This window comes from Oryzias latipes, chromosome 22 (genome assembly GCF_053564925.1).
Source record: "Oryzias latipes strain Hd-rR chromosome 22, Olatipes_Hd-rR_3.1".
NCBI lineage: Eukaryota > Metazoa > Chordata > Actinopteri > Beloniformes > Adrianichthyidae > Oryzias > Oryzias latipes.
Window position 1 is genome coordinate 9,988,430 of NC_136258.1, and position 15,156 is coordinate 10,003,585.

General features: G+C 38.7%; 1 protein-coding gene across 1 annotated transcript; it reads right to left on the minus strand.

Moving 5' to 3' along the window:
• Positions 1 to 1,535: 1,535 nt before the first annotated feature.
• LOC101169649 (tubulin beta-4B chain) lies at positions 1,536 to 5,530 on the minus strand. The gene is made up of 7 exons (XM_004082667.5): positions 5,176 to 5,530; positions 4,876 to 4,984; positions 3,506 to 3,616; positions 3,164 to 3,408; positions 2,759 to 3,081; positions 2,327 to 2,671; positions 1,536 to 2,256 (listed from the first exon to the last, which is right to left on the minus strand). Exons 1-7 carry the CDS (start codon positions 5,359 to 5,361, stop codon positions 2,109 to 2,111), a joined length of 1,467 nt encoding a protein of 488 aa, XP_004082715.2. The 5' UTR covers positions 5,362 to 5,530; the 3' UTR covers positions 1,536 to 2,108.
• Positions 5,531 to 15,156: the final 9,626 nt, after the last annotated feature.

The window sequence follows — 15,156 nt, forward strand, 5'->3', positions numbered from 1 at the left end:
CAAACAAGGAGAAGATGATCAGAGATGAAGCCAAGAGGCCCATGATGACCTGCAGAGATCTACAGCTGAGGTGGAGAGTCTGTCCATAGGACAACAATCAGTCATATGCTGCACTAATCTGACCTTTATGGAAGAGTGACGAGAAGAAAGCCATTTTTTAACCCTTGTGCTATCTTAGATGACCCCACCCTTACATTGACGTGTTCTCCCTACCATGACAAAGGTGGAAGGATTTCATGTAATCCATGGACACCAGTGAAGATCACAAATCATTGAAGAAAAAAGGTTCAGAGCACTGTCTAGTGGGTCTAGATGACCCAACTCCCAATGTTAAAGTGCCTAGGATAGCACAAGGGATACAGATATCCATAAACTGTGTTGTTAAAAGTTACCCACAAGCCACCTGGGAGACACACCTAACACGTGGAAAAAAAAGCTCTGGGTAGATGAAACCAAAATCCAACTTTTTTCAAAACGTCATGTTTGCAGTAAAAGCAACACAGCTCATCACCCTGAACACACTGTCAAACATGGTGGTGGCAGCATCATGGTTTGGGTCTCCTTTTCTTCAGCAGAGACAGGGAGGATGGTAAGAACTGATGGGAAGATGCATGGAGCCAAATACAGGACCATTCTGGAAGAAAACCTGATGGAGTCTGCAGAAGACCTGAGACTGGGACAGAGATTTGTCTTCTAACAAGACAATGATCCAAAACATAAAGGAAAATATACAATTGAATGGTTCACAAAGAAACATAACCAGGTGTTAGAACGGCCAGGTCAAAGTCCAGACCTGAATCCAATGGAGAATCTGTGGAAAGAACTGAAAACTGCTGTTCGCAAACGCTCTCCATCCAACCTCACTGAGCTCCAGCTGGTTTGCGAGGAGGAATGGGATAAAAATGTCAGTCTCTGGATGTGGAAAACTGATAGAGACAAACCCCAAGAGACTTCCAGCTGTGATCACAGTAAAAAGTGGTGCTACAAAGTATTAACTTAAGGGGGCTGAATAATTTTGGCATTAATATTTCAGTTTTTTATCTGTGCTACCCGGTCCTTACATTGACGTGTTCTCCCTACCATGACAAAGGTGGAAAGATTTCATGTAATCCATGGACACCAGTGAAGATCAGAAATCATTGAAGAAAAAAGGTTCAGAGCACTGTCTAGTGGGTCTAGATGACCCAACTCCCAATGGTAAAGTGCCTAGGATAGCGCGAGGTTTACATGCAAAAGGTGCAAAATACATGTAACGTCTTGCAAATATTCCTGTATTCCATTAAAACCTGAAAACATTATTTGTTGGACTCAAGATGTAAAAAGAAAAACTACAATGTGGTGCTGAAAGTAAAAGTTTTCAAACTTCATGAAATTTAGTGATAAATGTGAGTTTTAATGAATAGTTTACTCTGTGCTAGATGTGTACCATCATTTACGGGAGGGAGGGGGGTCTGTTTTCTGCTCAAAGCAGATTTGAATTTAAACTATGAAGTAGTTTATAAAAACAGAACAACAAAAAGCATAACATAACAGACTTTTCTCAGAAGGAAGAATTTTTATTGAAGTACTTTTACATGAGATGAAACACCAAGTTAAATTCAGCCAGAATACATCAACGGTGATGCTTTATGATTAAAGCTTTTGGGTTTAGACTCTGAAGAGACTAAAATTGTGTCACTAAGGTGAACGTACAAAATAAATTCAGTCCAAACCAGTTTTTTTGAGAAGAGATTGGATTAGACAGATTGTTGTGAGGATCCAACATCACTGAGTGAGGATCAGCAGAAAAAGCCCTGCATGTTTTGCTTTTTTTATTAACTTTAGTCAAACAGATCGGATTCAAATCATGCTGAACCAATGCGCTCATTAAGGGGGATGGGAAAAACGAGAACATGCAGAGGAACACAGGAACCCCCCCACCCCAACCCATCACTTATTTGTGGTGAAGCTTGCCTGCAGAGCAGACACCTGATGAAGCTTCTACACACCGCTTACATTTTGACAAAGTGGTACTACTCTAAATCAGAAAAAGTGCTCACCTAAAACTACAACTACCTAACGGTTTCCTTGCTTGAACATGTTGGATAAATTAGAATTGACGCTAGCTTCTAGGCCAGCTCGTCTTCTCCTTCCTCCTCGAATTCTCCCTCTTCCTCAGCAGTGGCGTCCTGGTACTGCTGGTACTCTGACACCAGGTCGTTCATGTTGCTCTCAGCCTCAGTGAACTCCATCTCATCCATCCCTTCACCAGTGTACCTACAGCCATAAAGGGAAATAATTAGTTGGGCCATATGTATTCACTTTAAAACCAAACTGCTCCACTTACCAGTGCAGAAAGGCCTTGCGTCTGAACATGGCAGTGAACTGCTCCGAAATCCGTTTGAACAGCTCCTGAATGGCAGTGCTGTTACCGATAAAGGTGGCGGCCATCTTGAGGCCCCGTGGAGGAATGTCGCAGACGGCTGTTTTGACATTGTTGGGGATCCATTCCACAAAATAGCTGCTGTTCTTGTTCTGCACATTCAACATCTGCTCGTCCACCTCCTTCATGGACATGCGGCCTCTGAAGATGGCTGCAACGGTGAGGTACCGACCGTGGCGTGGGTCGCAGGCCGCCATCATGTTCTTTGCATCAAACATTTGTTGGGTAAGTTCTGGGACAGTCAGAGCCCTAAAACAAACAAGTTAAAACAATGTACACTTTTTGTTTTTAACTCCAACAAAGTGGTGAAAGTGTGTTTGGTCACTCTGATGGTACCTGTAGTGCTGACTGCTTCGGCTGGTCAAAGGTGCGAAGCCGGGCATGAAGAAATGCAGTCTGGGGAAGGGCACCATGTTGACTGCAAGCTTCCTCAGGTCAGCATTGAGCTGACCGGGAAAGCGCAGGCAGGTGGTCACGCCGCTCATGGTGGCCGAGACCAGGTGGTTGAGATCCCCGTAAGTGGGTGTGGTGAGCTTCAGGGTGCGGAAGCAGATGTCATACAGCGCCTCGTTATCTATGCAGAAGGTTTCATCCGTGTTCTCCACCAGCTGGTGGACAGAGAGCGTGGCGTTGTAAGGCTCCACCACGGTATCCGACACCTGGAGGAAAGACGAGACGGAAAGAGTCAACCAAAAGAAAAGATCAAGGGGGGTGTAAAAGGGCCAGGGGCATCATATGCACCTTAGGTGAGGGAACCACACTGAAAGTGTTCATGATCCGGTCTGGATACTCCTCTCGGATCTTGCTGATGAGGAGTGTGCCCATGCCGGATCCCGTGCCTCCACCCAGGGAGTGTGTGAGTTGGAAACCCTGGAGGCAGTCACAGCTCTCTGCCTCCTTTCTAACCACATCCAGAACCGAGTCCACCAGCTCAGCTCCCTCAGTGTAGTGGCCTTTGGCCCAGTTATTACCGGCTCCGCTCTGACCTGTAGAACACGCAAATAAACCTCGTCTTAAGCAAACTAAAGACAATAGACATGCTAAGAGTGGTAGATTTTACGGTTTGTGTGTAAAAATGCTTACCAAACACAAAGTTGTCGGGTCTGAAGATCTGACCAAAGGGGCCAGACCTCACAGAGTCCATTGTACCCGGCTCCAAGTCAACCAACACAGCACGAGGGACATACTTGCCACCTTTAGAGAAAGTGGGAAAATGTAAAAATCCTGGTTTGTGGCCATTTTCATAGTTAAATAAAAGTTTATTGATCCCACCTTAGTGGGGATCAATAAACTTTTATTCTATTTTTGTTGTGAAGAAAACCACTATTAATGGATCAAATGAATGTATCTTTGCTAGGATAGTGCAGCATACCAAGTTTGATTTTTGATATGACTTTAATGCTAAAATTAAAGGCACAAACAGAAAAGCAGGCATAACAAACAAGAGTCTAAGGGTTTCAACTTATGAGTTTTTAAAACTTATTTCAAACAGTCAGAAACTGATTTACATTCCAACTTATTTGATTTACACTCATTTGCCTGTTAAATTGAGTTATTTAATAGTCAATGAGCAAAACACGACAAAAAACTTTCTAACAAGTTTTAGGTAACTGCTTTCAATAAATCCCTTGTGCTATCCTAGGCACTTTACCATTGGTAGTTGGGTCATCTAGACCCACTATTCATTGCTCTGAACCTTTTTTCTTTAATGATTTGTGATCTTCACTGGTGTCCATGGATTACATGAAATCTTTCCACCTTTATCCACCTTTGTCATGGTAGGAAGAACACGTCAATGGAAGGGTGGGGTCATCTAAGATAGCACAAGGGATACTGAAACAAGGTCATCTCAATATTATGTTATTTATAATTATATTTTTCTTTTCTGCCACTCATTTTCATTATTTTATGCTGGGTTAAAATGTTGGACCCCAGATAAGAAGCGTCTGCTTCGGGGGTGGGGTCCATTTTTTCCACATTTGCATTGTGAGGTGATTTGTTGTTGTGACACATTCATTGTGGAATAAACAACTAAACTAAAAACTACAACTTGAATTTGACTAAAGTCTAAAAATATGGAGATTAACGATATTTTTCTAAACTGCAACTTAAATGCAGACAATGGCAAAACGAAATTATGATAGTAAACTACCCCCAACGTTATTGATAACTGGCGTAAAATATTTTAATATATGTCATTTGTTGTTCCTGTTATTTTCCTATCGGTGTTGATAGGAAAGCATAATGTTCCTTTTGTTTGTATGCCGTACTACCATGGAAACTGAGCCACAGAGAGTAACTAGGAAACCATTGTCTGTGAAATCCAGAGGGATGACGTAACGTTCCACTGCTGGACAAATGTGATACTACAATGTCGCATCAGAAATACCTTTTTTTTTTTTTTTTTTTTTTACAATTTTACTGATCTAATGGACTAACTACTTTAAGTTCACCTGATGCCTCGTTGTAATAGACGTTGATTCGCTCCAGCTGCAGCTCGCTGTCCCCACGGTAGGTTCCAGTGGGATCAATGCCATGCTCGTCACTAATCACTTCCCAGAACTAAAAATGAAACAACGTTATCATGAACAGTTCGATTACCCAACATGGAAGCATTACTTAAGTTAATGGTTACAGGAGTTGGTCATTGAGCCAATCAGTTTAGCCGTTAGCTAGCTTAGCTAACTTATCACACGACCTCTCGCTGCTCACCTCAAAATAAACGTTTGTAGAGGGAAAAAAATAATTATTACCTTTGCTCCAATTTGGTTACCGCATTGGCCTGCCTGTAGATGAACAATTTCTCTCATTTTTGCGGAAATAAGGGAACTTAATACCGAACAAGTACTCCAACAAGCACTCCTGCAGGAAATTGACCTCACAACTGAACACCCGTTGCTAGCGTTAAAAACACTCGCATCTGATTGGATGAACTTCATGACAATCAAATTATCTCAAGCACTGATTGGTCAAGAATTTGTACACTCTAAATCGTCATTGGTTATTTTAAGCCGACTAGGAAAAGGAATAAGAAATGCGACATGCACCGTTTTAAAATCAAGTTAAAGTCTCGAGAAATAATGAAGTGGCAAAAGTGTTTAAAGATGTGTATAAAAATAGGACCTTATCTTTTATATTAGTAACTGAAACATTAGCAGTTTATCTAAAAAAAAGCAGTGGAGACGTATAAAAAAAATTGTCATGTCATGGAGTCATTCATAAACCAGCTAGCGTAGCAGATGACGCTATAGTACTGTTTCTGAAAAATTACGAACAAATTCCAATAGTTATTGATCAATTTAAACATTTCTCTGATGCATCAAGACTAACATGAAATGGAAAAAAAATGTTAACTTCTAGCATTTCATGATACAGCTTTAAAAAATAATCTGCAACATGAACATCTCATCTGAAATCAAAGGGCCTATACCATGCTTTTCTTTAGCCTTTCAGAGAAAACTTAATCCATATATATTTTCATACATTACCTTTGGCACACTATAGAACAAATATTTTTTGAAATATGAGTTATTTTCATACAAAAGTTTTAGGGCCACTTCACAAACACAGTTTTTTTTTTTTATTACGACTTTAAAGTCATAAATTTACAAGAAATAAACTTTTAAATTACGAGAATAAAGTCATATTTGTATTACTTTAAAAGTCATAGGCTAAATATTTTAATTTCTTTCTCATAAATATAGGTGTTTTAAAGTCATACTTTTATGACTTTAAAAGTTGTGAATTTACGACTTTAAAACATGTAAATTTATGAGAAAAATAGTCATACATTTACGAGAAAAAGACCCAAGTTGTCTGCTTATCAGAGCCTTGCCTGAAGCGTTTTGTGAAGTTTTATTTCCGGATAGGTTTAAAAAACAAAGAAATTCGGAACCTTTTGGCAACTCAAAATCAAATTATTGTTAGTTATTGTCATCAATGGGCTGCAGAGATCCTGCAAGTCACTAATCAATAAATAAAACATTAATAAATCGAAAATCAAACAAATGAGCTTCCAAACATTTGTAATGTGATCAATAACAATTCAGCTCAACTGTTCAACTAAGTTTAGTCGTTTTGCTCTGCTGATGAGTGGCGTTCACTAGCTGCAATGTCACTTCGACTTTAAATCTCGTAAATCATTGATAAAAAGCCGTAAATGTACGGCTTTAAATCTCGTAATATTACTTTTTTTTTTCTACTAAAATCAGATAAACTGTTTACAAATTGGAATAGTCAATTGTGCTAGTGCTGTTGCGCAATCGCGCATGCACATTGCATGTGCATGTGTCTGAGCAGAGCAGCCGGACTTGTAGCTTGTAACTTTTAACATTTAGCCGTGCTAACATTTAGCCGTGAAAGAATTTAAACTGGAATAACCATCAGTCTTTATTTTGTCTGGTGCCAACTGGTAACACAAATTTACATGATTATTTGCATGTTTTCTCAAGATTGTTTCAAAAGCTGCCTTCCAAACTTGGCCACACTTGGCAGCGTGTTTGCGTTTCACTTGTAGATGATGTGTCTAGGAAAAGGATCTGACTTTTACCTAATCACTATTGTAGTGGCGGTCATGTGCATGTTGGGTCTGCTGTTGGAGCTGGCGGCACGGGGAATTGTGGGATACAATCCCCTTTGCCTGCTCTGGTCAAAATAGGTGTCATGATTCAGCTACGAGACAGATCCAGACGCTGGAACCCGGAAGGAAACACACAGGTAAGTGAATAGGTAAGTAGTGGTTATTTCTTCGTTGAGGGTTTCTGGTGAAGGATGAGTTTTTGGACGTGACGTGGCTGGAGATCTTGACACGGCGTGGCTTGAGGTCTTGACGTGGCGTGGTTTGAGATCTTGACAAGGCGTGGTTTGAGATCTTGACAAGGCGTGGCTTGAGATCTTGACACGGCGTGGCTTGAGGTCTTGACGTGGCGTGGCTTGAGATCTTGACAAGGCGTGGCTTGAGATCTTGACAAGGCGTGGCAACCTCAGGAAGCTTCAGAAAGGCTGGAGCTGCTCGTGGTGACTTCCACTCACGTGACTGCTCTGTCGCGCAAGTTTAACTTCATTACAATATCAGTGAATTATGTTTCATTGCTTTGATAAATTAAAGAAATGTAATAAAGAAATCTGATTTGATGTCATTTTTATTTTGAGGATTTGAACAAAAAACAATAAAATGGAACGTGCGTGCCCCATGACAGTCAGCTGGAGCTCGAATGACAGAACAGCTTCAAGCATTTGCGGCGCCTGGAGACTTTCAGCTCGTATAGGTGGCTTGTCACAGTCATATCCACCAAAGAGTGCAGCTTTTCGAGCCACTCAGTATCTTCCAGTTGCGGGTAGTTCAGGTCTTTGCTTTTCAGGAATGTTTTCACGTGTTCGAAACAGATGACAAAGTGACGCAAAGCGTCATCCCTGGACAGCCATCGGACTGTGTTGTGTAGCAGGAGATCAGAATATTCTCTTTCAACTTCATCAAGCAATGCACGGAACTGACGGTGGATCACGGTGTATGGGCCACGGACAGTTCTCCAGCGCTGCCAGTTGATTGACAGCTCAACTTTTTGATAGCTTGGGTCCCGTATTTCCCGCTACAAGTGACGTACCTACTGGGCGTTACAGTATTTATTCTACACATTCTTAGAGTATTGGAAAATGTTAAGAATGTTTGGGTCTTGTTTTTCCTCCTACAGAAACCATATTAAAACAAAAAATATATTTATCTCCCCCATCTTTTTACATTTTCAAACATTTTTGAAAATGCTTCAGGGAGCCACTAGGGCAGCGCTAAAGAGCCGCATGCGGCTCCTGAGCCGCGGGTTGCCGACCCCTGCCTTAGACAGTGCTCTGAACCTTTTTTCTTCAATGAATTGTGATCTTCACTGGTGTCCATGGATTACATGAAATCTTTCCACCTTTATCCACCTTTGTCATGGTAGGGAGAACACGTCAATGTAAGGGTGGGGTCATAGGATAGCACAAGGGTTAAATATTGATGGTAAACGTAGGTAAAACTAAACAAAAATTAACAATTTCAGAGGGATCTCTATATTTTAGGTTGAATCTATTTATGAAAAATGGAAAGTTTATCTATGTTAATTTACACAAGGTATTACCACTGCAATACCAAACTGTTTAATTAAAACTAGAAGGACTTTAAATTGCTATTGTATTTGGAGAAATAGGCCACACTATATCAACAACAAAAAAAGTAACATGCTAAAACAAATAAAAGATGGAGGCCTGAAAGTTATAGACTGACTAGGTGGAACCTTGAAGATTAACTGGTTAAAATCATGCATCAAAAACTCCGGTTTTGTATTTCAAACTACACTTTTAACAAATAGGTACATTAAAAAATAAAAAAATTCTCTTAATGTTTTTGTTCTCTAAAATCTTAAAATGTAACTAACAGACATAATTCACTGTCATGAAATAAGCAATTCCTTGAAAGGCTTGCAATCCAAAATATAGACTTTAAGATAGTTCTCATAATTTTAGACAAAAGTCACCAAACAATTATTTATTATTATTATTTTTATTAATAAATATCATCTGACAATTGTTGTGTTACAGGGTTAAAACAAGCATAACGGGGTTGAACATGGTGATGGGGTTGAAGGGACAAATACAGATTTACTTGTAATTCTTGTAATTCTCTAAAATTCAATGCTAGGAGTTTCTCGGAGCATTTTCATTTCATAACCACAGCAACATTAGATGTAAATTGTAGTTTAATGGAGTTTATACTAATGATAATCGAGAACAACCACAACAGCATCTGAACATAGGAAGTACCTTTCCTGGATTTTGAATTTCTTCCTCGTTAGTGTTTGTTTGGTTCTGTGATCATACTACTCGCATCATCTCTAAAATGGAAATTTTTTTCTTTTACGGCTTCAGAAAATCTGCTAGATCTCTTTCTTTCAATAGGAAGACTGTCATGATTTCTTAATTTTCTCGTTTGAGAATCCAAGTGAGTCACCTCCAAATTTTTGCAACCTGTTTTTTTCTTATAATTTTCCCTGTTATAACTTTAGCAATTTGTATTTATTTCTAATTTCTTGAATGAGTGACACTTGGTAAAGTCAGGTGTTTTTTGTTTGGGGATTGATGACGGAATTTGAAGTTAGCCTTTTTACTTTGAACGTAGTGAATCAGAATACGTTAAATGTTGGGGCTTTTTTGTGTTTTTCTTTCTTTTCTTTCTTTTTCAAGTCTATCTTGTAGTTCACCTACAGTGCCTTGCGAAAGTATTCAGCCCCGTTGAATATTTTACCTCTTTTGCCACCTTTCCGGCTGCAAACATAAAGATCTAAAACTGTAATTTTTTTGTGAAAAAACAACAACAAGTGGGACACAATCATGAAGTGGAACAAAATTTATTGGGTATTTCAAACTTTTTTTAACAATAATAAACTGAAAAATTGGGCGTGCAAAATTATTCAGCCCTTTTACTTTCAGTGTAACAAACTCTCTCCAAATGTTCAGTGAGGATCTCTGAAAGATCCATTGTTGACCTAAATGACTAATGATGCTAAATAGAATCCACTTGTATGTAATTAAGGCTCCATATAAATGCATCTGCTCTGTGATCGTTTCAGAGGTCTGTTTAAAGCGCAGAGAGCATCATGAAGACACACCAGGCAGGTCCGAGATCCTGTTGTGGAGAAATTTAGAACCGGATTTGGATGCAAAACGATTTCCTAAGCTTTAAACATCCCAAGAAGCTTAGGCGGTAGAGCAGGTCGCCTAATATCCAAAGGGTTAACGGAACCATCCCCGCCCTCCTTAGCCAGCCTTCGCCCCCCCCCGAGTACAGTCAGTCTGCAGCTCACAGCTCCCCCCAGGGGGATGGGTTAAAGTGCAGAGAACAATTTCCCCATTGTGGGATAAATAAAAATAATAAGAACAGATATGGGGATTCCTACATCAATTTTGAAACTTGCCATTAAGAAGGACAACACAACTGTTGATATTCTGATACAAGACCATAGACAAGGTTCTGAAATTTAGTGACAAAACCAAAATTCTCCAGTGCTGCCATTACAAACGAATGCTCTACTGAGTCAAATACCTTGTAAAAATCCAGAAAGAGAATAAAACCATTATCTTCTATAAGATGTCGGTATTCAATAATGTCCACAACCAGTCTTAGTTAACCCTTGTGCTATCTTAGATGACCCCACCCTTACATTGGCGTGTTCTCCCTACCATGACAAAGGTGGATAAAGGTGGAAAGATTTCATGTAATCCATGGACACCAGTGAAGATCACAAATCATTGAAGAAAAAAGGTTCAGCGCACTGTCTAGTGGGTCTAGATGACCCAACTCCCAATGTTAAAGTGCCTAGGATAGCACAACGGTTACGGGGGCTGAATAATTTTGCACGCCCAATTTTTCCGTTTATTATTTCTTAAAAAAGTTTGAAATAGCCAATAAAATTCGTTCCACTTCATGATTGTGTCCCACTTGTTGTTGATCCTTCATAAAGCTTACAGTTTTATGTTCATGTTTGCAGCCTGAAATGTGGCAAACGGTTGAAAATGTTCAAGGGGGCCGAATACTATGGCAAGGCACTGTATTTGCCTCTTGAGTTTATTTTTTGTATTACATTTCTAACAACACAAATATTAAAATCTCATAACATAAACATGTTACGGGGTTGAGTGTGATGGGGTTATATGCTAAGTGCTGAGAAGAGGGCACATAACATTCATGAAGTTCAGAATTAAATTGTTTATTTAGATAACAAAAAACCTTTTAGCAACTAATATCTTTCTATAAATTATTCATGTTATGGTGTTGAGTCGATGCATTTGACCATATGAACCCCCCCAAAAAAATTCCAAAAAATTCAAAAAGGCTGGAACTGACCTGGTTCCCTCTGGGACTCCAGGGTCCAAAAGACTCCACTGCTGTCACTTCCTGGTATATATGCGATCATGGATCATGCAATTTTTTATAGAAGGGGTGGAAATGTTGTGTGTTAGGAGGTTGAGGCGTTACTCAAGGACAAAACTAAAATTATTTTAATTAATAGCTTAATATAAATATTAAAAAAAAATTACATTACATTACATTTACATTACTATCAAAAGAGTATAAAAAGAGCTTTAAATTCATGTAAAATTATTGACTTTTTATAAGAAAACTGATGGGTATTTGCGAAGTAAAGTTTCATTTAGGTCGTGAGGGACAAAATTTGTGGTGTATGTTGGAAAACAAACATTATTTCTAACTAAAAAACAGATATGTCCTTACTTTCTTTAAATGTAAGGGGTCAAAGAGATCTAACAAAGAGAAAAAGCTTTTGTTTTATTTTGTAAAGGGAAGGATTTTGTATTTTGTATTTTGTTCTTCTACAAGAAACACACTCTACAAAGGAGGACAATTTATTTTGGTCTCAGCAATAGGTGGACAAGGTTTTTTTCAGTCATGACAATCCCAGATCAGCAAGGGTCGCTATACTTCTCAAAAACTTCCAAGGCAAAATTGTGTCCCATATAGCTGACAAACACAGTCACTGGTTGATCATCATAGTGGATATTGATCATTTGAAATTCATTCTGAAATTCAATTCTGTTTAACATATATGGCTACAATAAAATGAAAGAGAATGAACATTTGTTAGAGCAAATCACATTACAGTTAGATCAACTCAGATTAGCAAATTCATCCAATGATATCATTGTGGGAGGGACTTAATTCTAGTGCAAGTTGACTGGATGGATAGATTTCCCTCTAAATTTGATTCAAGTCATCCCAATGTAACATTTAACAATTTATGTGATAGTCAAGGCCTAACTGACACATGGAGACACCTTAATCCAGGTATAATTCAGTTCACATGGTACAACTCCATTTATACTCTAAAATCAAGAATTGATCATTGGTTAATTGCAAATCCCTTGAAATGTCATGAGGTTAAATGTAACATATCCGCAGCGCCGCTAACAGACCATTGTAGCATAATTCTGTATATTAAACCCACAATCAGTATGAAGTATTTGAATAAATACTGAAAATTCAACTCAAGCCTTATTAAAAACAATGATTATTGCTAAGAAATTAAATTATTGATTTCAGTAATAGAGACATCTGAGGGACTTGATTTCCCAGACAGGAAATAGGAATACCTTAAGGACAGAATTCGTAAACTCTCAATTTCATTTAATAAAAAGTTAAAATCAAATCTGAAAGAAGAAAAAAAGGAGCTGGACGTAGTAAAACAGCTGAACGATTACTGTGGTGAACTTAACCCATGAGAGTGATAGGCAACAGATGTTGAACCTACTATCCAAATTATATGAGCTTTATACTCAGAGAGTCCGGGGAGCATATATCAGGTCCAGAGCAAGATGGATAGAGGAGGGGGAAAAAAATTCAATATATTTTTGCAGCCTGGAAAAGAGAAGACAAAAAAGGAGCAGCCTAAAGTCTCTTCTTGTGAATGATATAGAAATTACAGTTGAAAAAGCCATATCCTCAGAAATTAAAAACAGACTGTGACAATTATATACAAGAGATTGCGCAACACATCCCAAAAACAGATGACAATTTGAAACAAACTTAATAATCAACTTTTAATCTCTGAGCTTGATGCTGTCGACTCTCTCTTAACAAATCTCCTGGATCAGATGGGCTCACAGGGGACTTTTGTAGACATTTTTGGGAAGATATCAGAAATTTACTGTATCAAGTTTTCCTGGAAATTTTTGAGACCAGGGAAATATGGGATTATAGTTTCCATCCCAAAACCTAACAAAGATCCTAGACTTATAGAAAGCAGAAGACCTATCACCTTAAGAAATTCAGACTACAAATTATTAACTTACATCTGTCCCTCTTGTCTCCAGACGGGACTCTCAAGACTTATTGCGGAAACACAATCTGGCTTATTAAAGTGCTGTTCTATTCACAATTATCTCTTGTGTTATCCTAGGCACTTTTACATTGGGAGTTGGGTCATCTAGACCCACTAGACAGTGTGCTGAACCTTTTTTCTTTAATGATTTGTGATCTTCACTGGTGTCCATGGATTACATGAAATCTTTCCACCTTTATCCACCTTTGTCATGGTAGGGAGAACACGTCAATCAATGTAAGGGTGGGGTCATCCAAGATAGCACAAGGGTTAACTAAGACTGGTTGTGGACATTATTGAATACCGACATCTTATAGAAGATATTGGTTTTATTCTCTTTCCGGATTTTTACAAGGTATTTGACTCAGTAGAGCAGGAGCCGGTTTAGCTCGTGCTGGTTTGCGGCGCCTTCCATCCGTAAAACAAGGGTTCGAATCCAGGCTGCTCCCTGTTCCCTTCTCTGCTTCTGTGCCAGTCCCAAGCCCGGTTGCTTTGAGAGGGTTGCATCAGGAAGGGCATCCAGCATAAAACATTGCCAAGTTTACCATGTGACTCGTTCGCTGTGGCAACCCCTTATGGGAAGAGCCGAAAGAGAAACAACATTTGACTCAGTAGAGCATTCGTTTGTAATGGCAGCACTGGAGAATTTTGGTTTTGTCACTAAATTTCAGAACCTTGTCTATGGTCTTGTATCAGAATATCAACAGTTGTGTTGTCCTTCTTAATGGCAAGTTTCAAAACTGATGTAGGAATCCCCATATCTGTTCTTATTATTTTTATTTATCCCACAATGGGGAAATTGTTCTCTGCACTTTAACCCATCCCCCTGGGGGGAGCTGTGAGCTGCAGACTGACTGTACTCGGGGGGGCGACGGCTGGCTAAGGAGGGCGGGGATCGATCCTTTAACCCTTTGGATATTAGGCGACCTGCTCTACCGCCTAAGCTAACCTGCCACCCAGTTTGCTACTGAGATGTTGACCATTTATATTAAAAATTGTAATGACGTTAAAAAGTTAAATGTCTTTGGCACAGAGATCATTGACTGCCTTAACAGAGCCCTGAAAGTAAACTGGTTAAAAACAACAAATCCTTCTGGTTTTGTGTCCCAGATTATTTATTTAACAAATTAAGCGGGTTAAAGTTTTTGCTTATTAGTCTTTTGCTCCCTGTAGCATTATTAAAATTTCCACAAACAAATTCTGTTATACTGGAAAATATTGTTTGTGGAAATTTCTCACCTCACACAGATATTATTTGGAACAACAGATACAAACGTACTCCATAGAAACAAGGCCTTGTTTTGTGCTGAATGGTTTGGGCGAAATGTCTTGTTGGTGACTGATCTGATGGATGCGGAGGGTAATTTATTAGATTAGAAGCCATTTTGTTCAAAACATAACTTCAATCCTCCCATCTCAGAATTCTGAAAAGTACGTAATGCTCTTCCTCGAGAATTTGTATTTCTAAAAAGGAAGACAATGAAAATTAGCCTTATTATCAATTGAAGGACAAAACATAACAACTGTTTTGTCAGAAATTGGTTCATTGAAAGATTATTTTCTGAACAACAGAAAAAATTATATGTTGCAGAAATTTGAAGAAAAATATTGTTTCTAAAGAACCAAATTCATGAAACTTCCTATTCTACTAATAGTTAAAGAAACATATTTCAAAATTATGAACAATAATTTTGAATTATATTCATCCATCCGTAACCTAAGAATTATTTAGGTCACATTTCTATATTGATGACAACAGCTGTTCCTTCTGCCAAACTGCAGACACATTTTCTGGCTGGATGTTAACAAATGGTCAAAAAATAAATTCCCATTCATTATGAGCTTCTTTTCAAAATAAGTCATAATTGT

Coding starts and splice junctions, on each gene's coding strand:
- LOC101169649 (XM_004082667.5), bottom strand. CDS start 5,361: ATGAAGTTCATCCAATCAGATGCGAGTGTTTTTAACGCTAGCAACGGG. Junction 4,985..5,175: donor GTAACCAAATTGGAGCAAAG/GTAATAATTATT, acceptor TTTCATTTTTAG/TTCTGGGAAGTGATTAGTGA. Junction 3,409..3,505: donor ACCCGACAACTTTGTGTTTG/GTAAGCATTTTT, acceptor CGTGTTCTACAG/GTCAGAGCGGAGCCGGTAAT.